Source organism: Callospermophilus lateralis, chromosome 5 (assembly GCF_048772815.1).
Source record: "Callospermophilus lateralis isolate mCalLat2 chromosome 5, mCalLat2.hap1, whole genome shotgun sequence".
Classification (NCBI taxonomy): domain Eukaryota; kingdom Metazoa; phylum Chordata; class Mammalia; order Rodentia; family Sciuridae; genus Callospermophilus; species Callospermophilus lateralis.
Window position 1 is genome coordinate 70332265 of NC_135309.1, and position 23434 is coordinate 70355698.

General features: G+C 39.7%; 1 protein-coding gene across 6 annotated transcripts in view; it reads right to left on the bottom strand.

Annotated features, from left to right (window-relative positions):
• Positions 1-23434, bottom strand: part of Arhgap26 (Rho GTPase activating protein 26) — a 409111-nt gene that overhangs the window by 157242 nt on the left and 228435 nt on the right. For all 6 annotated transcript variants that reach the window (XM_076856778.2, XM_076856777.2, XM_076856775.2 and 3 more), the window contains 2 exons: positions 10987-11052; positions 7100-7174 (listed from right to left, as the gene is read on the bottom strand). In XM_076856778.2, the coding sequence (XP_076712893.1) occupies positions 7100-7174; positions 10987-11052 (141 nt within the window). Of the gene's footprint in view, positions 1-7099; positions 7175-10986; positions 11053-23434 lie in introns of those variants that run through there.

The following is a 23434-nucleotide window of genomic DNA, read 5'->3' on the forward strand; positions in this document are numbered from 1 at the left end:
TGTCCTCTAAAGCCCTAACCTTGTTTTACATATTGTCAAAACAGCTGGTTGCAGTGGCATGTACATGTAATCCCAGCAACTTGGGAGGCTAAGTAGGATGATCATGAGTTTGAGGCCAGCCTTAGCAACTCGGCAAAACCCTATTCCAAAAATTAAAACAAAACAAACAAAAACTCTGCCAATATGATAAAAATAAAGGGAAAAGGGACAATGTAAGATAAGAAAAAACGGCAACACTGATTTTGCATTCCTTCACTATAACAGTGAAATACTAACAAAGACACACACACAAAAAGGACAAGGAGTTTCAATAACACAGAAAATCAGACTTTTAGTCAACATTGTCCTGTCACCAGAAAAATACCTACCAGGTAAAGCTCAGATAAAGACCTGGGGAAAACCCACTTGGAAAACAGTGTGGTAGGCAAGAATCCTCCACCCACCCTCAAGCGTAGACCAAGCCACTTCTGGAGAAGATGTCACACTGCATTCACTGTCCCCTATCTCAGCAAACACACAGAAGGGGAACCTTCTTTCTGAAGTGGCCAAGATTATCATCTGAGCAGCAAAATTAGACTGGGGAACAGCAGAGGAAGAGTATCCATTTATATCAACGTAAGTGAATTCAGAATGGGGGGATGTGAGAGTGACAGGAAAAAACACAGGCTTTGGGTTCAACTGCTTTCCTCTAGGACCATAGCCAAATCGCACAACCAAGAGAACCCAGGTCCACACTATATGGAAGATAAAAACACCAGAAAGTTGGCCGGAACCATGTATATCAGCCCTCCAATTTCATATAAGAGAATGATTCTATATAGGTTGAGAAAATAGCCACAGAACAAGAATTTATCTAGAGTGATTTTAAAACAAAGATTTAGAAATTTTGCTGTGTTCAGGTTTGAGTACACAGAGATAAAAAAAAATCCAACACAATATTTTTAGCATAACATATGAGACCAATACACTCTGAAAAATAATTCAGAAAGCACCTGCTCTGAAATAGAAATGAAATTCAGAAAAATATGGATGCTGTGAAATAAGTCAAAGGAAAATAAGAAACATATCAAAATAATAAAGGTGATAGCTAAAAGGGTAAAAATCAAGGGAGCTAGATAAGTTAGTAAAGACAATGAAAACTGAATACAAAATTATGAACAGCAATAATAGTAATAAAAGGTAATAGGAGGAAAAAGACTGAGAGACTGAATTCCATAAAATTTAAAACATATATAACACAAAATAAAAACAAAGGCACTGTAAATAAAATTCAAGATTGTTATGGTTTCAATAGGAGGTGTCTACTCAAAAGCTCCTGTGTTAATGCAGGAATGTTTAGAGGTAAGGTGACTGATCAGGAGAGCTGAAAGCTCATCAATCATCCATCCCAGTTTGAATGACTGGTGGTCACTGCAAGTGGGTGGGCATGGCTTGTAAGGGTGCACCTTCCTATGCCCTCCATCCCTTCCTGGCTGTCATGAACTGAGCAGCTTTCCTCCACTATGTCCTTCTGCCATGACGGTCTGTCTCACCTTGGGCCCAGAGCAGTGAAGTCAGCCAACCATGGACTGAACCTCTGAAACCATGAGTCAAATAAACTTTTCCTTCTCTAAATTGTTCTTTTTGGATATTTTTGTCACAGCAATGAAAAGCTAACCAAAACAAATATAAATGAAAATATGAATAAAAATATTAACATAGTTTTCAGATCTAAAAAGATGTTTTAAACAAAAGATGCAGACAGAAAATAGAAAAATAAGCTAAGAATATAGGAAAATCACAAAAGAAGAAGTCAGCAATAAGCATGTGACAAATGTTCAGTTTCATCCAAAATTCCATAAATGCAAAGTTAAACAAAAAGGAAAGACATTTTTAAATGTCAATGATTTGTGTGCAAAAATGTAATACAAAGTATGTTGTAGGACATTCTCCTCACACTTTGCTGATAGTAAACATAGGATATCAATTAAGAGCCTTGAAACCATATACATACTCATTTCAAGATCTTAATATAAATCCTAAGGAAATAAATAGAGATGTGCATACAAATAAAAAATGATTAATAGTGAGCATTTATTATTTAACATGTCGAAGGCTTTGGACTCAAAACCCACAATGCATCTTTTCATTTCACCTTCACACTATATGAAGGAGGGGCTACCTTTAAAGGTGAGGAGAGAGAAGACTAGATTGATTTATATAATTTGTCTAAGGTCAAATGGATAAGTAGTGGAACTGCAACTTGTCTAACTCAAAAGTGCATGCTCTTAACCTCGGCTGTTCTGCCCCATGGGGATGTTCATCTGAGTGCTTTTCTAAAATGATGAAGAATTACAATCAGCTTATGTATAGAAGAATAGGGGACTGATTAACAAGTTATACCTACACAATATGTGCCTAAGAAAATCACACTCTAGAAGAACTTATATAACATGGGAATATGAAGAAAATCCATTAAAATGTTTGTAACAAAAAAAATGTTTGTAACATACACAGTGTGACCCATTTTGTCAAAACAGTAATATAGTATATTGATTATATTACTATATTGTCCCATAAAATACAATATTAAAAGTGGATGATATAAAATGATCTGATTTCACAGAATAAAATAGCTAGCAAAGATTGTGACTGGTTTGGTTTGCAGGACTCTTATTTTCTTTAAGCTTTTTATTTTCTTCAAACTTTCTACAATGAACCCTCTAAGTTTTAATTAAAAAAAACACAATTATTTAAAATAGAGAAAGGGAGAGTCACAGACATGCACAGAACAGGCACTTTCCAATGACTGAAGACCTTTGTTGTTAGGAAAAAGAGTAAGGGTTCTCCTGGAACCACACTGTATTTGCCATGAGAAATCCAACAAGCTTCCCTAAGGAGCCCTAACCAGTAAAACAGACATTCTCAAAGCACTGGCTCTTATATTCCTTTTCCAACCTACAGTCCCCTGGTGCTTTAAAAAATAAAATGTGATTAAAGTTAGGCTCTGGTTTTAATTCTAAGTCATTCTTTCAACAATCAAAACACGCTATTCAACTTTCGAGAGCCTCAGACAACAAATAAACCAAATCCTATACGGTGCCTCGCATGTAACAGGGCATCCAAAGAATATATAATAAAGGATGAGTGAACGAGAGGTTCCTAATACCAGCCAACTCAGGGAAAGGGTTTGGAGCCCAGGAGCCAATTTATTTTATACTCTTGCTTAGCCCAGACTTGTATCAGTACCAAGAACTGATGAAGACCTCATATGCACGAAAGAGAAGGGAGTCAGAGCTGTGTCTGGGGCGCTGCCTAACAGGTGCTTCTTTAATCACAAGATTCAGAATCAACTGGTAGGGAGAATCACAGATCCCTGTCTCAACACTAGGTTAGATCTTACTCTCTGGTCATCTCTCAGCTCTGGTTGGATCTCAGTCTGGATTCCAGTCTATTTGTAATGCCCTCCTGGCAGAGGCATCTAGCCCTGTGACTTTCAGCCTCTGGTTGTTACTTTGTCATGACATTTCTCAGATGTTCATGATTATTTTCTCTATCCCTAGGAAAACTGAAGAAGAAGAGAACAATACAAATATCTTGTCTGAGGGCCACCAAGCGAAGTTATAAAAACAAGCTCCTTTCAAAACCACTCTTGCACAGCATAACTGAGCTAAGGTGGTTCTTTTTTAGATTAGCAAAGTATTCTAAAATGTCATAGTTCTTTTCACTCGTGTCACCTTACATAATCATCTGTTGTCTCTGAAATCTTTCAGCCTTTTCTGCTCCCCTACATCCACTTGGTTACAAAATTGTTGATTCTCTCTCTCCAATCATTTTGAGCCTATCCTTTCATTCTTGACCTCAGACCAGCTATTTGGTTCAGCCCTCTCTGGGGTCAGCTCTGCCCAATCTATTGCAACTGTCTTTTTCCTCCACGTCTTTCCATGATCAAAGATATGTTCCACATTGGTGCTGGGTCATTCCCAAGATCTAGATTCTGGTCTTGTCATACCTGTGGGGGGCACACTTCTTTTATCTACCAGCACCCATTATTTTGGAATTATTTCCTACATCATTCTATCAGTAATCCTGCTCAGTCCACAGTGTTCCAAGCACTAACCCCTCCCTATCCCATCCCTTTACCCCCATTCTTCTAAATCCCCAGAGACAGGCACAAAATTCAGTCCATCTGCTGAGGACCACATGATTGGCCCCAAATTAAGAAATGAGTCATGTGAATGGCCTCATGCTGGCCAATCACTGTCCTCCCTGGGGCCTTCTGCCAAAACTGTCAAGAAATATACTTTCTTCTCAGCGCTGCAACTCTAAGAACAGTTGAGGCTGGACCTATCTGGATCACTCCCACAGAGAATAAAGTCAGTACCAAGACCAGCAGAGGTCACAGAAAATGAGAAGCTAAAAGAAAGAAAAGGGAAAGGCTCCTACCAAAGATGTCACTGGAGTCCTTAAACCCTGCCATGCTTTCGTCATCTTGGATTTACCAGCAATTTGGCAAATAAATGCCATTTTTCTTCTTAGAATCTATTTTAATTGCCTTCTTGACACTTTCATGTGCAAAAGATTCAAAATATATTTTTAGAACTTTCAATAGCTTATTTTATAAAACAAAAAAATCCCAAACTACTCAGCCCAATATTCAAGTTCTTCAATACAAAAACTACCTTAGCTTTTCGCATTAGCTGTCCTGTCCCAGCCTCAAGTAGTTCTTGCAGATGTTAAAATAATAACAATCATAGAATCCATACCCTCTGCTATTGTCACCAGGCACCCTGATTTCATTCCCCCATGCCACTGCTCAGAATAGTATTAGAATTATTTAGTATTGGAATTGATAGAATTGGAATTATTCTATTCTCTCCTTTACCATTCAGCCTTCTAGATCCTGCTCCTATTAAGTGCTAACATCCTAGTTTTGCATTATAACTTTCCCATGCATGCATATCTTGTCCCATAAGGACGCTGCATGAAACCAGTTCTTTCTAAAGCTTAATCTCTAGCACCTAAAAATCTGCTCCAGAAAGCAGACACTCTGCACAGAGGTTTGCAGCTCTGGGTCAGAAATGAAAGACTGAGGGTTGATACCTGTTAGACTCTTAATTCCTCCTTATATTAGATTTCTCAAAATCAGCCACATCACCATAGAACTCAACAATCACACTCCTATGCATTTATCCCAGAAGAACAAATTTGTGTTCGCATGGAGGCCTGTACACAAACATTAACAGCACCTTCATTCATAATACCTCAAACTGGGAACAACCCTGATGTCTTCCAACAGGTGACTGGCTAACCTGTGGTATATCCTCACAATGGAACACTATCAGTATAAAATAACAAACTATTGTTACATGCAACAATTTGAATAATCTTGAGGGAATTATAATGACTGAAAAAGAAAGCCAACCTCCCAAATAACCTATTACATAATCCCATTTATGTAACAATCTTGAAATGGCAAAATTAAAGAAATTAAGAAAAAAAACCCAACAGATTACTGGTTGCCAGAAGCTAGGGATGAGGAACAAAGTGGAAGTGAGGCAGACTGGCGTGGCCTGGAGTAGTGGGTACACCTGTAATCCAAGTTACTCAGGAGGCTGAAGCAGGAGGATCACAAGTTCCAGATCAACCTCAGCCATTTAGAAAAACTTTGTCTCAAAATAAACACAAAATTGTCCAGAGATGTAGGTTAGTGGTAAAGGGCCCTAGGTTCCATCCCCTATACCACACACACATAAAAAAGGCACCACAAAGGACCCTCATGGTGATGGAAATGCTCTGCATCTTGACTGTGTTAACATCAATATCCTAACTGGGATACTGAAAAAAAATTATAGGCTGTTATCATTGGAGAAAACTGAATAAAGGATATATAGAATCCCTCTGTGCCATTTCTTACAACTACCTATGGATCTACAATTATCTCAAAATAAAAACCCAATTAAAAAAAAATCTGGGCTGGGGCTGTAGCTCAGTGGCAGAGCACTTGCCTAGCACATGAGAGGCCCTGGGTTTGACCCTTAGCACCACATAAAAATAAATAAAATAAAGGAATTCTGTTCATCGACAACTACAAGAAAGAATTAAAAAAATAACAACTAACCATAACCATATCTCCAATCTGAATTGAAAAACAAGACACTCAGTGCTGGAAAAACTCACAGAAAATAACAATTCCAAACAGCAGATCTTATAGCAATACCATAGTGTTTTGACTTTAAGGGGTGAGTAGCTAGAGGTTTTTTTGGCCCGTACTAGAAAGGAGACTTCTTCACATTTGAAAGCCATTTTCAGGATTGAGGACGGCAAAAGAAATGACAAATACTAACATGAGACTTTCTTTGCCCAGAACACTGAGCTGGAACCCCGAGCGATAGTCCATCTTCACAAGTGCATGGCTGGGCTTCCGTGGAAAAGAATAACACCCACTGATCTGTGAAATTTGATCTGTTTGCCATTTAGATCCATGTGACTCACTGAGGCTGGCTGCACTCATGTCTAAAAATACAGGAAATCTGCAGCCTAAGCAAATTTGACTCAGGGGTTCATGGGTTTTGATTCAAATACTGCCCATTTGGAGACATGGTTTTATATTTATATCAGCCGTGGCAAAGAAGGTCCTGCTACTCAACTGACTGGGACTAAGTTGAAATCTAGAAGTGAAGAGGATCAGAAGATTTATCTGTGTATATACATTTTATCTGAGAGTTACATGACACCCTCAGTAATAGGAACATGAGCTCTTAGGTCCTCTGTGGGCTAGAAGGATGCCCTTCCTTGGGCATCGGGTATGTCCCACTAAATACCTGCCTCCAAAGAGAACAGAGGGAGTCATGAGCTATTAAAGATAGAGTTGGGTGTGGTGGTCACATGAGTGATCAAGCGCCACTTGGACTAGCAGCGGCTGAGTCTGAAGGGAGGGTGTGGTGCTTTAGATCGGGCACTTTTTATTTTGTCCACTCAGAACCTTTCCCGGTTGTGCCCACTGCCATGACAACTGGTGAATGGAGCAGCAGATTTCTGGGCATTGACTCTTGGGATATCCTGATTCCTTCCCCACCGTACTCAGGGACCTGATGACGTTTCAGAGTGCTGGACTTACCCATAAGAACGCTCAGCAACTTCTGCACTCTGGAGTTGACCCCCACAATTCGGTAGAGCCCTTGCTCATTGATCCCTGAGAAGAGAAAGAGTGACGATTTAATTAGAGGCATGTCAGAACACAAGTTAGGCCAACCTGGCCAAATGCTCTTCTTTCTCATTTTCTCAGTCCTTCTAAAAGCTGCTCTAATTAAAGTCCCCTGTCACTCAGCTCAGCTCTTAGCAAAGGAGTGGGATTTGGTACAGCTGTCTAGGATTTCACGGGTGTGCTGCACACTTCAGCCCTCGTGTTAGCTCAGTCATCGGAGGGGAAAGAAACTTTCCTCTTCTCTTGCCAAAGGCAACATCTGAGGAGTTTTTAAAAAGATGCAAAATGTGTTCTTTTAAAGATGTTATACTTAACTAATTTTTGAATTTAAAAAGTCAAAAGTGCCATGATAAAAAAAAAAATTCATACAATAGGAATGAGCAGGGGAAGGCAAGGAAGGAATGGGGCATAGGAGTAGGAAAGATGGTGGAATGCCATGGTAATCATTATCCTAAGTACATATAAGAATATATGAAGGATGTGACTACTTTGTGTACAAAAAATTGTGTTCTGTATGTGTAATATAAATTGTAGTGCATTCTGTTGTCATATATAGCAAATCAAAATTTAAAAAAATAAAAATAAAAAAATCAGCTCACAAAAAAATAGAAAATATTGGGGTATAAGGACATTTTTAATTTTATAGAATGTTATCCAAGATGGAGAAATTAGAAAATCCATTCATTTGTAATATAAATATTCTTCTATTTTCTTTTTTTTTAAATTGGTTGTTCAAAACATTACAAAGCTCATGACATATCATCTTTCATACATTTGACTCAAGTGGGTTGTAATATAAATATTCTTAATAAAGAAAAAGGAAGGTGACTTTCATCAAATCCAAGGAACTGTGCAGTTAGACTAGAAGGAGTTTACTTTCCAACACCTGAATGAAGAATCACAAACTACCCCACTGCAATACTTCTGTTCATTTCAATGTACGGATTAAATCGCCCACTGCACCATTTCCAAAATGAGGCCACTCAGACCAAGTGATTTGAAAAGATTTTTCTCCTTTTATCCGAGGCCCATCATACCAGACACTTTTCAAGTAACCAGTATCCTCCTTTGTATCTCATCCCACTGATGTCCATTCTCCAAACAAAATGAACTTCAAGTATATATCAGCTCATGTCACTTATTCTCTTAAAACTTTCCAGTGGGTTTCCATTGCGCACAGACCATAATCAAAACTCCTTTGGTGGCCTACAATGCCTTCACAACTGAACCCGCCCACCTCCCCCTGTACCCAAATTAACACATCAGCTACACTAATCTCAAAGCTTCACACAACTCATTTCCTCTATCTAGCTCACTCTTCTTCCAGATCTCTCCATCATTCAGTTCTCAGCTTAAATGCAAATTCTTCAATCTAATGCACCAATAGCCAACACTCCTGGTCATTTCCTTACTTTGTTTTCTTTATAGTAATTAACAATATTTGAAATTCTCTTTTTCCTGAAAAATAATGCCTATTTGGAGACAGCAGTTTTATGTGTATATAAATTCAGGAAAGGGCTGATTCTATAGCATCTTCAACAGACCTACCTAAAAGTGGAACTAATGAATAGAAGGAAATGATTGGGACTGATAGGATATCACAGCTGAAAAGAACCTGTAAAATCCATTTCAAAATCCTGCATTATTCATGAGCTAAAAGCTCTTGCTCAAAAACAAATGATGGGGCTGGGGTTGTAGCTCTGAGGTAGACCACTTGCCTAGCATGTATAGGGCACTGGGTTCAATCCTCAGTCCCACATATAAATAAATAAAGGCATTGTGTCCATCTACAACTAAAAATATTATAAAATAAAAATATTATAAAAATAACAGCAAAACAAAAATGATGGGTCTATGTTGCTCGATGGCAGAAAATGTATTCAGTAATGTGCCAGGCTTGCAGGCTTGAAAGGCCTCAAGTGACTATTTCTTTTATCCTTGTGTGTTCCTAGGACTTCACACAGTCCTGGCTCAAGTGGGTTGTAATTACTGATGAATCCCTGAGAGTAGGGGATGGCTTTTCATCTCTGGATCCCAGATATGTGTGTTTATAAATGCACCAAACTAGGGAAACACCCACTTTCTTCAGTTAGTTATACTAAAATGGCATTTAACTCACAGCATCCTTATTTCTACTTTGTGCTAAATGAAAACTTGTTTGGAACTTAAAAACATAATTCTCATTCTCATTTTAGAGACAGCAGGGGACAAGGAAGCAAAGGCTAAGAAGCCAAACCAACTTGTGACCCTTCTCTTCTACTACTTACTGTATATATTTTCTAGTTGTATATCAGATTAAAAAAAAAATTGTCCTCCTGAGATACAGTAGTTTTGCATTTATCACAGACTTAGTGAACAGTTTTATACGATTAGGTTTCCCTGTTGCTTCTGGATACTGAAAATAGACAAACAGGTGGCCCATCTTAGGTGAGTATATGAATCCACTCAGGGGAGGGTTACTTTGGATTCAAATTTGATTCCATTTACATGCTTCTACTTCTGTTAACCCTACTCCTCATTTAAATTTTTTTGTCCAAATGAAAAACAAGTTTGCACTTGTTTGGAAAACTACCCTAACAATATCAATTTGTTGGAAAATTATATTAACAATATAAATCTCAAAAATATTTATAGACTACAATTAAGGCCAAGAGACAAATCAAAGAAGAGAGTAAAAAACAGCAGAGAAAGTCACTGATAACACAATGACCCTGGGCAATAGGATATACCCTTGCCCTGCTAGACCCAGAATGGGCTCAGACTAGACAGCTGTTTTGTAACTTCCATTTTCACTTACTGTATATTAATTAAGAAATACTGGATTTCAGAAAATGTATTTTCACTACATTTTTAGTGATTCATATTTATGGCCCTGCTGTAAAAGACAGAATGTCTTTCAAACAAATACAAAGGACTAGTAGGTAGAGAGGCTGTACAATAAATAAAAGTCGCATCTCTAACAATAAGTCAAATCAAATCCTATAGAAAGATGGCTAATATCTTTTCTCAGAGCACAACAGATGGGTGTACTCAAAGCTCCACACTGCCAGAATGGAGGACTCTCATCTGTGGCAGTCTCTCAGGAGAGGATGGAGACTACAGGGGTGATCTAGCCTCCCTGATCTCAAGTGTCCTACTCTGGTGGACCCAGGAAAGGTGTGCGGCAGGGGCCTGATCCCTTCTCTGTACCTGATGGTCCTGGGAACTCACTCCCAAGATCAGAGGTCCTTAGCGTAGGGCCTACAGACATTCACTGGAAATAATTCAGAGACCTATGAATTAGGAAAATCGTTACATTTGTATTTTCACTAAGCTATAACTGACATTACACATTTCCTTCCATTATGAATGTGAAGTCACAGTAGCACTCAATACCTGCAACTTGGTCAGAAATCAGGTATTTTCATAACATATAACAATTGTTACAGACATCCTGAACTATCACTACTTTCAGATTATGGCAGTCATCAGAACTACTACTATAACTTGTGAAAAGAATGTCATTAACAAAGAAATGTATTTATAACCAAGTCACAACTATGTTTTTAAGTATTTTAGTAACTGAATTTCAGTAACTGATTTCTATAAGCCTATGTGTTTTATATACATTTAAAACATTCATCTGATCTGTCAAAATCGATGTCACAAAATGGGTTGAGAACCTCTGCCTCAGACCCAAGTAGCTTGTGGAAACACTGACACTGGCACTAGGAGAGTTAATGAGTCACTCAGGAAACAGCAGGTAGCAACCAGATGCGTGACCTTCCATGAGAACAATGCCATCTGTTAGACTACTTTACCTCTGGTTTCCACAGCATGGATGCATTTCCTGATTATGCTGAAGCCAATGCTGTCCAACTGTGCAGCTGAAAGAGCAAGAGAAGGGCAGTCAAGTTGTGGCCTTGCAAATCACCCTCAGGGTATGACCTGATCAAGCCACCATGAGTCAATCAAACACAGGGTGTGGCCAGGTGTGCTTTTAATTTTTCCCATAGAAATTATAAATACAAAATAAGCTGGTTGCCCTGGCAAACACCTGTAATCCAGGTGGCTAGGGAGGCTGAGGCAGGAGGATCACGAGTTCAAAGCCAGCCTCAGCAACAATAAGGCACTAAAGCAACTCAGTGAGATCCTGTCTGTAAATAAATACAAAATAGGGCTGGGGATGTGACTCAGTGGTTGAGAACCCCTGAGTTCAATCCTCAGTACTCCTCCAAAAAAATTAATAAATAAATATAAAATAATAGTAAAAATAACTGGTATCAATGGAGAATTTACCGTAGACCAGGTAAGTGTTAAATGCTTCGTATGCATTTTCTTATTTAGTTCTTAAGTAAGAGTAATCTACAACATTATCCTCAATTTATAGCTGAAAGAACTATAGCACAGAGTGATAGGCACCTTGAAACATGACTAACTTGCTTGCAGTCTCAAAAAGCAAAAATGAAGTGATCTTTAAATGGTGGGTAAGTACTTTACACCGCCTCTCTCATTTAACAAGACCTCCAGGATGATACTATCATTAGCCCCATATCACAGATGAAGAAACTGAGGCTTGGTAAAGACAAATATCTTGCCCGGTTAATATGTGGAGAATTGCTTCAGTGTCCATATCACCAAGTTGCCTTAAATGTGACACCAAGAAAGTATAATCCTGTTCAGGTGAGTAGGAAAAAGGGAAAAATGAAAAAAAATAATAATAATAGAGAAAATTAACACAGCCAGGAACAAAGAAGTTCACGAGGAAGAAGCCCTTGGGCAGCAGAGCCATCCCTCCACATGGCAAATCAGCAGGTGGTAGCAGGGTTCTCCACCTGCTTCAGCGCCACCAATGCCACTCAGAAAATAAATGATCCACATCAGCAAATTTTTCCAGAACAACAAACTGGTTTCTAACCTGGCACTGAAGAAGCTGGTAATCTACCAAAACTCATCCCCAGGCTTTGGTTACCCAGTGATAAAATGTACAAACTTTAAGAACGGGTTCATCTTTGACCTTACTGGGATATTAGCACAAGATATTCTATAGTTCGCTGCTCAAAGTGAAGAAAGAAGGGGTAGAGAATAGGAATAGGAATAGGATGGTGAGTATTAATAAAAGATTTGTGATCATCTATGGCAAGAAATAAACTAGTCATCCATGAGAACTAAGCAGAACCTGAACTCATCTTGGATCTTCTCCAAATGAAATCCTGCTCCAATTCTTAGTATATATGGATAAACTTAGATCTAACTAAGATTTTTAAAAATCTTTTTTTCCGGGCATGATGGTGCACACGTGAAATCCAAGCAATTCAGGAGGCTGAGGCAGGAGGATCTCACATTCAAGGTCAGCCTGGGCAACTTAGTAAAACCCTGGATTAAAATAAAAAATAAATATTAAGGAGTAAGGGGATGTAGCTCACTGGTAAAGGACCCCTGGGTTTAATCCCCAGTGTGGAAAAAAAAATTAATCACTGAGAATATCCAAATATCAAATGAAAAAGAAATGTTAATTTCCCTAAACTTCTCTTCCCAAAGTGAAACAGCTCCTGTAATTTCAGTCACATTTACTGCTAAGTGGTACTTATAAATACACTCAGCCTCTAGGATGAGTAAAGAACCAGAAGAAAGCAGGAAAATCATGTTCTTTTCCCCCTGAAAATTGCCTGCTATAAAAATTATTCTTCTTATTCCCTTAAGTAAGGAGCCTACTAACTCAATCCCTTGCTTTTTTTGTATGAACCAAGTATTTGCTCTGCAAATAGCGATATCTCAAGCTTTCTGACTGAAGGCTGCAAGCCAGACTGATACAATTCATCCAAGTGAAACTATTCACTCATACAACAGACATTTTTCAAACTTAGGGAAAACCTTTAATGCACAGATTAAACACCTGTTGGAATCTGGGGGTGAATTTTTTTTTTGTTTTGTTTTAAAATAGTGTTTATTAAGAATGACACTTAAGAACATCATGCTAAGTAAAATAAGCCAAACTCAGAAAGTCTAGGGTCATATTTTTTTCTCTCATATGTTTCATTTTGGGAAGAGAAGTTTGGAGAACTTTACATTTTTCCTTTTAGAGAAAGAATGTGTGTGCATGGTGGGGGGAGGGTGTCTCATGAAAACAGAAGGGAGGTGAGTAGAGGAGACCAAAGGGTGCACAAAGGAAGAGGAGCAAGGGGAGGTAGGGGGAGTGAAACTGACAGAATTCTGCTATGTGCACGCATGAGTACATAACAACAGACCCCACTAGTATGTACAATTAGAATTCACCAACGAAAAGTAAAATAAGTTTTCAGATATAATTCACATATCATAAAGTCCACCCATTTTAAGAGTATAGTTCAGCTATTTCTCATACTTACAAAGCTATGCATTCCTCACTACATTTTTGTCCCCCATAAGAATAAATAAATGTGAGCACAGACATCAACAGCCACCATTGCTGGCAATGACTAATCTACCTGGTTTCTCTACCTGGCTTTTCTACCTGCCTACTCTGTACACTCCACATAGATGGAATCATCAAATATGTGGTCTTTTTATACCTGGTTTCTTTCATTGAATGTTTTCAAGCTTATCCATGCTGCAGCAGCAGTGCTTCATTCCTTTAGAATTAATTCCATTGTAGCAGATACCACATTTTGTTCATCCATTCATCAAATGATAGACATTTGGGTTGTTTCCACTTTGGGGCTATTATAAATAATGGTGTTATGAATAACTGTATACAAGTCTGGGTGGACATGTATTTTCATTTCTCTTGTGTATACACTTATGAGTGGAATTGCTGGATCATAGGACTATGCTTTTCTCCTCCTTTTTGAAATGTCTTGATTTTTTATTGGTGCATTACAATTATACATAGTAGTGGGATTTATTACTACATATTTGTATATGCACAAGATATAAAAATATACTTTGGTCAATTCCATTCTCAGCACCTCCCCTTATCCCTCTTCTCCTCCCTCCCCATAGTCCCCTTTTGCTATTCTACTGGCCTATGTTTTTTATTGAAACTGTCAAATTGTCTTCTAAAGCAGTGCACCATTTTACATTCCTACCAGCATTGCAAGAGGGTTCCAATTTCTCCACATCCTTGCCAACATTTGTTATTGTCTTTTTTATTATAGCCATCCTAGTGGGTGTCAGAGTTATCTCCTTGTGGTTTTGATTTGCATTTCGCTGATGACTCATGTTGCTGGGCATCTTTTCATATGCAGGGGAGGATTTTCATTCCTTTATACAGTAGTCAGAATACAACTTACTGGAAAGTATTTGTCAGACAGGGAATTACTTTTTGTGCTTAAAGAGATTTCCAAAATGTTTATAACTGAGATTCAATAGTCCTTCAGTTCTTCTTTTGCAGAGTGGCTCAGAGAATCTTTTCACAGAGATGACAGTCAAAGAATTATGGAGAAATAACCGCCATCTTGCACTGTGCTCTAGGGAACGGCCAAAACTAGATTAGGTTTGTGAACTTGTTCTTATTCTAGGCTTTGGTGAGTTTTGTCCTAGACAAAGTCTACTTCCCTCCCCCATAAACTCTGATAAAAGGTTTGGACAATTAAAAAGAACTTGGCAACTGACAGAGAGGCTTCAGTGGTCAGAAGATGAGGCATCTTCCTAACTAGAGGAAAACCTAGACAGAATTGGACATAACCCTCTCGAGGCAAATCAGTCCTTGGGCTCTTTCTGTGGCACTGTGGGAAGTGAGATCCCTTTCTAATAGGTGATACTAGTGGACAAGAATAAAATGGTACCTTCCAAATATATCCAGGAAAAAAAATTAAAATTCCACCCACCTCCATTAATTATAATGACTTATTTTGGAAAATGGCAAAGCAAAAGCCCTGCACTCGATATCAGATAAATGTTCCTTCTTTGGCTTTTCTAATGTGAGAGTCTCTCCAATTTGCTATCATCAGCAAACTCCCTTTCCACAGACATTATACATAAAGACCTTACACTTTACACATGTAGAGCAATATTTATTAGAATATCCTAGTTTTCTAAGTTTAAATGTAGAGCATTTACAAATTACACATCCAAATGCTGTGGGCTCAAAGTAACTCTCTGTTAGACTTTAGTGTATTAGAGTTGTATATTGATGATAATTATTTATAGTTTTGTAAACAGATAAAAGTGTGTTAAAATGGAATTGACTTCAACAACAGTTGCCCTAACAAGGAACTCATGAAATACAGTTTAGCACTCATTGCTCTCAATCTCTAAACTGAATGTGGTACAAATTATGACATTGCCCATACTGTCCCAGCACCTTTCCATCTCTCTTTTTCTCTTTCTACCCCACCCCCACAGTGACTTTCCTGCTGACATCATGATAACTAATAGTTAACATCAGGTAACTAATAATTAACAACGGCTTTATTATTTAACATAGACCAAGTACCACTAATGTGACAGGGACAACAGTGCACACGAAACCAGATCATTAGTCCCGATCACTGATCTGTGGGTGCATAATCTGTTAATTGAGATCTCCTAGTCTGAAAAGTGAATTCCCACTAAAAGGTTTAGAACACTGTCACCACCAAGCAGTTTGCAAATGACAGAGAAAGTGGCCTGCCAGATGGAAGCGGCTGTCCTTAATCCCCTCAAGCAGGTGATTCAGCTTTTTCACTGAGCCAAGGCTCAGAAAAGGTCAGAGATTTATTTGCAATTTCTGTATCCTTATAATCTCCAGAAATAATCTCTCATTAAATATCTACTAGGCTTGCATTATTCCCTTAATTTGACTTGCGATGAGTTGCCTCAGGATCTGTGGATCCCAGACCTGACAGCCCCCACCTTGCAGTTAATTCTTGGACTGGCTTCTCTTTCCCCTTGGGCTCCAGTTCAGGTCTGCCCAGTTTTACACTCAGGCAGCCCAAACTGTTGTTTTATAATGAATGTTGGCAGAGTGCACACCAATAATAATAATAATAATAATAATAATAATAAAATAAAAAGACCCAGGGCTGACCAATGTACCTTCCTCTAATTTTCAATGGTTGACATTTTGACGTTTTGTTTCTCTCTCTCCTGTTAGAGGAAGGAAAGACATACTCATTTTTTCAAAACTCTGTGGAAAATGTGAGATTGACAGAGCGACAAGGGCATATTCAGTCCTTTGGAGAGTCTCAGGGCAGACCCCAGAAGTGGGAAGAGGATTCCTGCTAGTCGGTTTGGGTCTGGGTTAGCACACTAGGATATGAACTCCAAGAGGATGGAGCCCAGTGAAATCCAGAAATTTACTGTTTTCCTGCAAAGGACTAAAAAAACAACACATGGTAACATATAAATTCTTTTCTTGTTTAAGAGGAGGAGGATGGTGGGCCAGATGGAATGTCATGGGTTTTAGCATAACTGCCACTACTTTTCTATGACATCCAAAAAGGCACTGTCATGTTCTGTAGCTTTTGGTCCCTCATCTGAGATATGCTCCCTTGACTCTTTTTACCTTTAAAAAACATGAGGTATGGTGGTGATGGGGTGAGCAACACCCTTGGCACTGCCTTGGTGTGGCCCTCTTTCTTACCCTCCCCCTAACATATTATCATCAAAAAGTTTCTCACTTTTTCTCCTACTATCTCTCAATGTTGTCTAGCTCTCTCCATCACCATCACCACCTTCCTGAACCTGTCTCCATCATCTATTGCCAGGACAACTGCAGTGACTCCAAGCTAGTGTCTCCACACCTCTTCTGCTCCCCACTCTTTGTCCTCTACACTGGAGGCCCCACAATATTGGGGGGGCGGAAATCAGGATTTGGGCTATCTTCCTGAGAGCAGTAGGGTATGCCACTGAGACACCACAGGCAGGGAGGTAATGTGGTCCTGTCTCCTCAGCTTCCTGGGGGTCACACCCTCAGCTCTCAGCACCCTACCACACAGGTATTTTTTTCTGAGCATCCAATCGATAACACTTATCCTCCCACCTTTGCCCAGGCTGGGGATCTCCCCTGTCTCTTAGCCCACGCGACACAGATCTGTCCTCGAGTGTCTCTACCCCCAATTACCTACTCCAGCCTCTCCACCTAGGTTAATGCCTCTGTGAAGCCCTGTAGAGACAGCACCATGCAACTGTTTCAAAGTATACAGCACAATGACCAGTTTACTGTTATGTCTGTGTTTTGGTGAAAAAAAAAAATGTCTATTTATTAAACTAGAATATGTAATCATGAAGGCAAAGGCCCATGTCTCTCTCTCCTTATTTATTTCATTTCCTCCCATATCTCTTTCCCTGTGTATACATACTATAGTGCTAGGCATGAAGTGACAGTGCTAGGCATGAAGTGACAGTGTGTGTATGCATGACATTTTTCACTTTGAATCCACAGATAGGTAAATAATTGACGGAATGGTAGCGGGAGCTGCTGAGGGGCAGTGTGGCATGTCAACATGACCTTACAAATTTCAACTGACAGAACCCCTATGATAGTAGAAATATTATTTAAACTTCTGGTCCTTGGCTTTTTCATCTTTTGTGAGGATATAAAGGTTAAATAAAGAAATGAATGGCCCTGATCTAACCACTTCCTTCCTTCCTGTATCAATACAAAGAGATATACCTCCTCACAGGACAGCCCCAAGAATGAGTCGAGAAAGAAAAAATAAAACTTGGGCAGACCAAACCATGAAACAGAAGAGACAAAACCAACTTCAGGTTCTCTAGGACTCTTTTAGAAATTCTTTGCTTGTCCATCAAAACATCATCACTGGGCAGTCCGTGGCTTGAGCCTGGGGCTGACAGAGGAGTTCTTTATGCCATAATAACCAGGCCATGGAAATAGTCAAGCAGGCCTGAGAGTCCAGAAAGCACCCAGAAGACAAAGGCACTCTCCCCTAGAGCTCTGGGCTGCCCAACAGACCTCACTTCTCAGGTCCAAGGGCCTCTTTTCTGAAAATCATTGACCTGCTATGGCTCAACTCTAATCCTCAGTATTCAGAATACCAAGCTATTAGGCACAAAGTGGCCAAATCACTGATTTTGAATAGCATGGAACTTTCATAGTCTGTGAAAATAGCACTTAAAGGATGCACCCCAAAGTTGGCCTATATATGCACCCTGGGAATGCTAACCAAACTTTCAGAAATAAATCATTTTCCAAAGGAGAAGAGCTGATCTACTAAATTAATCTCAACATGCATTAGAAGGGACCACCACTTTCCTAAAGGTTATTTTTTCCCAGTCTGAAATTTTCTCCTCAGGAAATGTACTTGATGATTCCTTTAATTAAAAACAAATGATGAGGAGCTAGGGTTGTGGCTCAGTGGTAGAGTGTTCACCGAGCACCTGCAAAGGCCCTGGGTTCGATCCTCAGCACCACATAAAAATAACTAAATAAAATAAAAGGTACTGTGTTCAACTATAACCAAAAATAAAATGTAAAACAAACAAACAAACAAACAAAAAACAAATGGCAACAATAAATGTTCTGGAAGTCTGCAGATAAGTAAGAGGCCTGGGAGGTGAAGAAACTGCTGTCCCCCTTTTAATATGGATGGATACAGGATTGTTGGGAAGTGCTGTGAGCAGGCCACCATTTCATGGGCAGCTCCAGGCACAAGGTCTTACCACAGAAATTTACTCAGTTTCCCACTAGGATTTGCTCTTACGGTCTGGCCTGCTTCATTCATCTTGAATTTAATCAATTTTCACACCACTAAAAGCCATGAAGGAAAACACCCATACTGTATTGAATACGAAGACACCTGGATAATAGATTTCTAGTTGGCTCACACCTTCAGATAGAGAGCCAGAGGAGTTCATGCTCTTTCTCCTGATCGTGTGAAGTCCCAGGGTGGCCAGGGCTTCATGAGCTGTGGCCCCTGGAAAATATCTCCATGGTGGCTATTGTCAGAATCTTCCAGTGGGACCCAGGAAAGCTGGCAAATTGGTTCTCAATGATTCAAATGTAAATTCTCTGCTTTGTGAATTACTCATAATCAAGTTATTAATCCCAGAACAGTGCCCCAGGGATGCTCTTCCCCATCCTCCTCCACTGCCCACTATGTCTAGACTGTACACTGCTCCCTGGCTGGTCTATACTTAGAGGATACAAACTAATTTTAATATTTACTAAATCACATAGACAGAAATGGTGTGTAGCAGAAACAGAATGACAAAAGTTAGAAACACACAGACCTGGATTGAAATCCTATCTCTGCCACCTCTGGCTGGAAACAATCTCAGATAAGGTGCTTCATCTCTCTGAGACTCGCCTACCTCACCTGTGCAGTGGAGACAACTCACCGAGGTCTCATGAGGGTCCAATGAAAAGTGCAGCAACTGGGAGTTATTTGGTATTCAACAAATGTTTGTTTCTAGTATGATCAATATTAGGATGTTACTGCATCCTCATATTTGAGTCAAACTTTCTGGTGGATGAAATGGTTTTCATACCCAAGTACCTCTTATCCTAATGATAATCCCATGGTGTAATACTGCTACTGTTCTCACTAATAACTTCTTGCTGTGTTTTCACACTAATGAGTATAATGAGGGATAATACGTTACAGTTCACAAAATAAATTAATAAACTACAGCTTATTTGATTTTCCCAACATCTCTGCTAAGTTTTTATGAGGAAAGCCAGGCTCATGATATTAAGTGGTAACAACAGCAATGATAACAGTAGCTAACACTTACTGAGACAGACTACATGGCTCTGGGCTATGCACTTAAAACCTATCATCTTCTTCCCATCATCGTCATCATCTTCATTTTGTGGGCAGGAAACCTAGGCTCAGTCAGATTAAAGAACTTGATTATGGCATTAGTGAGCAGGGAAACCAGGATCGTACTCAGCTGAGCTGTGGAGTTTGTTCTCTTCTACTCTACTTTCTGCTGAAGTTCACATGATAGTCAGAAAGCGATTAGGGGCTGGGGATCAGGTTTTCCTGCCCCTTCTGTTCTAGTAGTTGTTCTCAACTCCAGGGGACAAGAGAAACAAGGGTGCACTTGTTGCCAAGTGGATTCTGGACCTTCTCCCAGAGATTATGCTTCAGTAGGTGTGAGAACCCACTTGGGAAAACACTGCAGAGACCACCAACCAACTCAAACTATTGTCACCAAAGACAAATACAAGTGACTGCTCATTGGCCAACTGTCAGTATCTGTACTCCCAGTGCCTCACTGGACACTAAGGATTCACTGGTGCATCTTTGTATGTGATGTTGGCTTGTGTCACTGGTATATGAGATGATTCCAAGTGGCTGACAAACATTTTTTAGTGGGTAGACACTTATTTTAGTGAACACTATAATAGCATGTTCTATTTCCTTTTTGAATAAAATAAGGTAAAAAGGATAAATTGATTTTAAAAAATAGTAAGTAAACAATAGTAAAGCTGATACATATATATTTAAAAACTCATCACGAAGGTGGTATATAAATAACACATTTGAGAGTGTACATCCTAATGTGTGTTGGGCCAGGCACTATATTCAACCTTGCTGAAAGGACAAGATGAGAAAAGACCATATTCTAGCAGCAAGATGTCCTTTTCCAATAAAACCATCCTTCTCTCATAGCCACAGCCACTGGCACTCCACATCCAGTTCATCAGCCAGTCCTGTCTCTGATATCTTCAAACCATCCAGAATCCAACCACTTCTCACCATATCCACAGCTGATGCCTTGACCCACGCCACCATCACCCTTTCCTGGACTCCTACAGTAGCCTCCCCTCTGGTTTCTTCTTCACTAGCTGCCAGAGGCATCTTTTAAAAACATCCATCAGCTTGGGCAAATCACCTGATCACAGTTCTCCAGTGCCTTCTTATGATGCTAAGAATACAATCTTATCTCCTATTTTCACCTAGTCAAATCCTAGCCTACTGTCCACTCTCCCAGGCCTCCTAGCATTCCCAGACTGGGCCTTCTAGTATTCCCAGAACACAAGTAGCTCATTTCCTCAGGGCCTTTGAACATGCTGGTCCTTCTGTCAGCAAAACTATTTGCCAACTTCTGATGTGCCTCCTGTTCTCCCTCTGTTCAAGTGCCTCCTCAAAGGTCACCCTTTAGAGAGGGCTTCCCTGCTCTAGCTGTGGAACCCAGCTACCTTTCCCCTGTGCCCTGTCTCTGCCCTCTTATTTCTTCAGTGCTTACTCTCACCTTTGTCTACTTACTATTGCTATCCATTTCTCTCAGTAGTACAAGCTCCATATTATACAATGTAGATGTATTGAAACATCATGGCACCCCATTAACATATATAATTTTTTTGTTTTTATGCATCAGTTAAAATAAATTTTAACTAAAAATTTAAAAATAGTCTAAGCTCCAAGAGAAGAGACATAATTTGTTCATTACTATATTTCAACAAATACTTCCTAAATAAAGGAACAAGTGCAATCTTTATTTTTATCATCCATATTTTTACCAGCTCATATGCTAGTAACCAATAGGTAAAAAGTCCAGATGCTCCAGAGCCTTAAGTGGTGAGCAGCTGGCTGAACATATTGGTGCCTTCTAGAGTTCAGGGCCCCTGCAGTGGAAAGCATGAGACAAATAGGATTGGCAGGGATCACATTCATCCTCTGACCTCCAAGCAAGAGTGCTGTTAATCAGAATGTTCTTTCCTAGCCTACTAGATACACAGGCATATATTTTCTTTTTCATGGTTTTTGGGGACAAACACACAGAAAAATAAACTGAAAGAAGCAAACAGTAAAGAAAATAAAACAGGCAGCAGGAATACAGAAGAAATCCCTGCCTGGCCTGGAATAAACCTACCAAATCCTTCCCTGGGTCAAGGGAGGCTCTGAGACAGCTGTAAGTGTCCCAATTCCCAGCAAGAGCCAGGCAGCCAAGGGGCAGTGCGTAGGTTCTTGCATAGCACAGGCTGAGGTCTGCATGTCTGCCTAGGATGGAGTGGGTGTTTCCCTCTTGGTTTCTGCATCTGCAGTCTCTCGGTCCACCTTAAAATTCCAAATCAAAATAGTAGTGAAAGAAAAGGGCTTAATGCACACTGCAGGAAGGCCAACCAGCTTAATCAGGACCATTCGTCTCCTGCACAGGGATCTGGACATCCTGAGAATGAATCATAGTCCAGTGGCCTCAATTCCTTTCTGCCTTGAGGCCTGGGTGGTTTTGTACTGATTTTTCAAACAAGAGATCACAGCTTTCTCTGTGAAGGTGGAAATGCTTCAAACAGAGAGCCAACTGTCTCTGCCTACCAACACCCCTTTACCTACCTCTTCTCCTACCTTCAAATGCCCTAGGAATGATTCAGACTATGTTTTTGGTCACAGTCAACTCTGAGGAATTAAATGGTAAGGGAAAGAGATGGTAGTTAGAATCTAAAGCCTAAGATTTAAACTCTTGCATCACCAGATACTGGCTGTCTGTGCTAGACATTCTCTGCCTCTCTGATCCTCCCTCCTGAACTTTCATGCAAGTATTGTGAAAACCGAGTAAGGACACACCTATTAAGGCACTCTGAGGAACTCTAAGGAGACTGTACAGTGCCATGCTTTTATAATAATAGCTTCCGGTTTGGATAATGGCGACGTTATTGACAATGATAACAGCATAGGACATTTAACGACTGTATGTATATAATACCAGGCACCACTGAGCAAAGGATATCCATTCTAATCTAATTTAATCTTTTCTTCAAACCAAGGATGTAGGTACCAAAGCTATCCCATCTTACAGATAAAGAAACTGAGGCCTGGAGAAATTATTTTCCCGAAGTTATACACTCCGTAAGTTGTGAAGCTGGGATTCCAATTCATGTCATATTCCAGAGTCAATTCTCTTATCCACTACACATCATCAACCCATCTGTAGGGAGTAATACTTTATAGCCAGCCACTATTAAACCTCACATGCATAAAATGTGTTGCACACTTTGAAAACTCTGATCAGGGTAGGATCACTCACTTGAGTGACCAAAAGTCTCCACTGAGAAGAAGCCTCAGGTTTCACATCTGTGAGTAGGACCAATAATACTACATAACTTATATATGGTTCTTAGGAGAATCAAATGACATACTGTAGGTTAAACACTGAGCATGCTGCTTAACACATAGCATGTGTTCAATAAATAAATGGACTATAACAACTGAAAACCTGCACTTGGTGGCCATGAAGGAAATCTTTCAGTCTCTGTTTCAATAACCTTTCACACTGGGGTTTAGGAGTTAAAGATGCAGCCAGGGACCTGCTCACTATAGCCAGGAGGTGGCTCACACCTGTCCAGGCTGCAGCCTGCTATCACAACACAGCCTGCATCATGAGGGAAAGAGGGATACT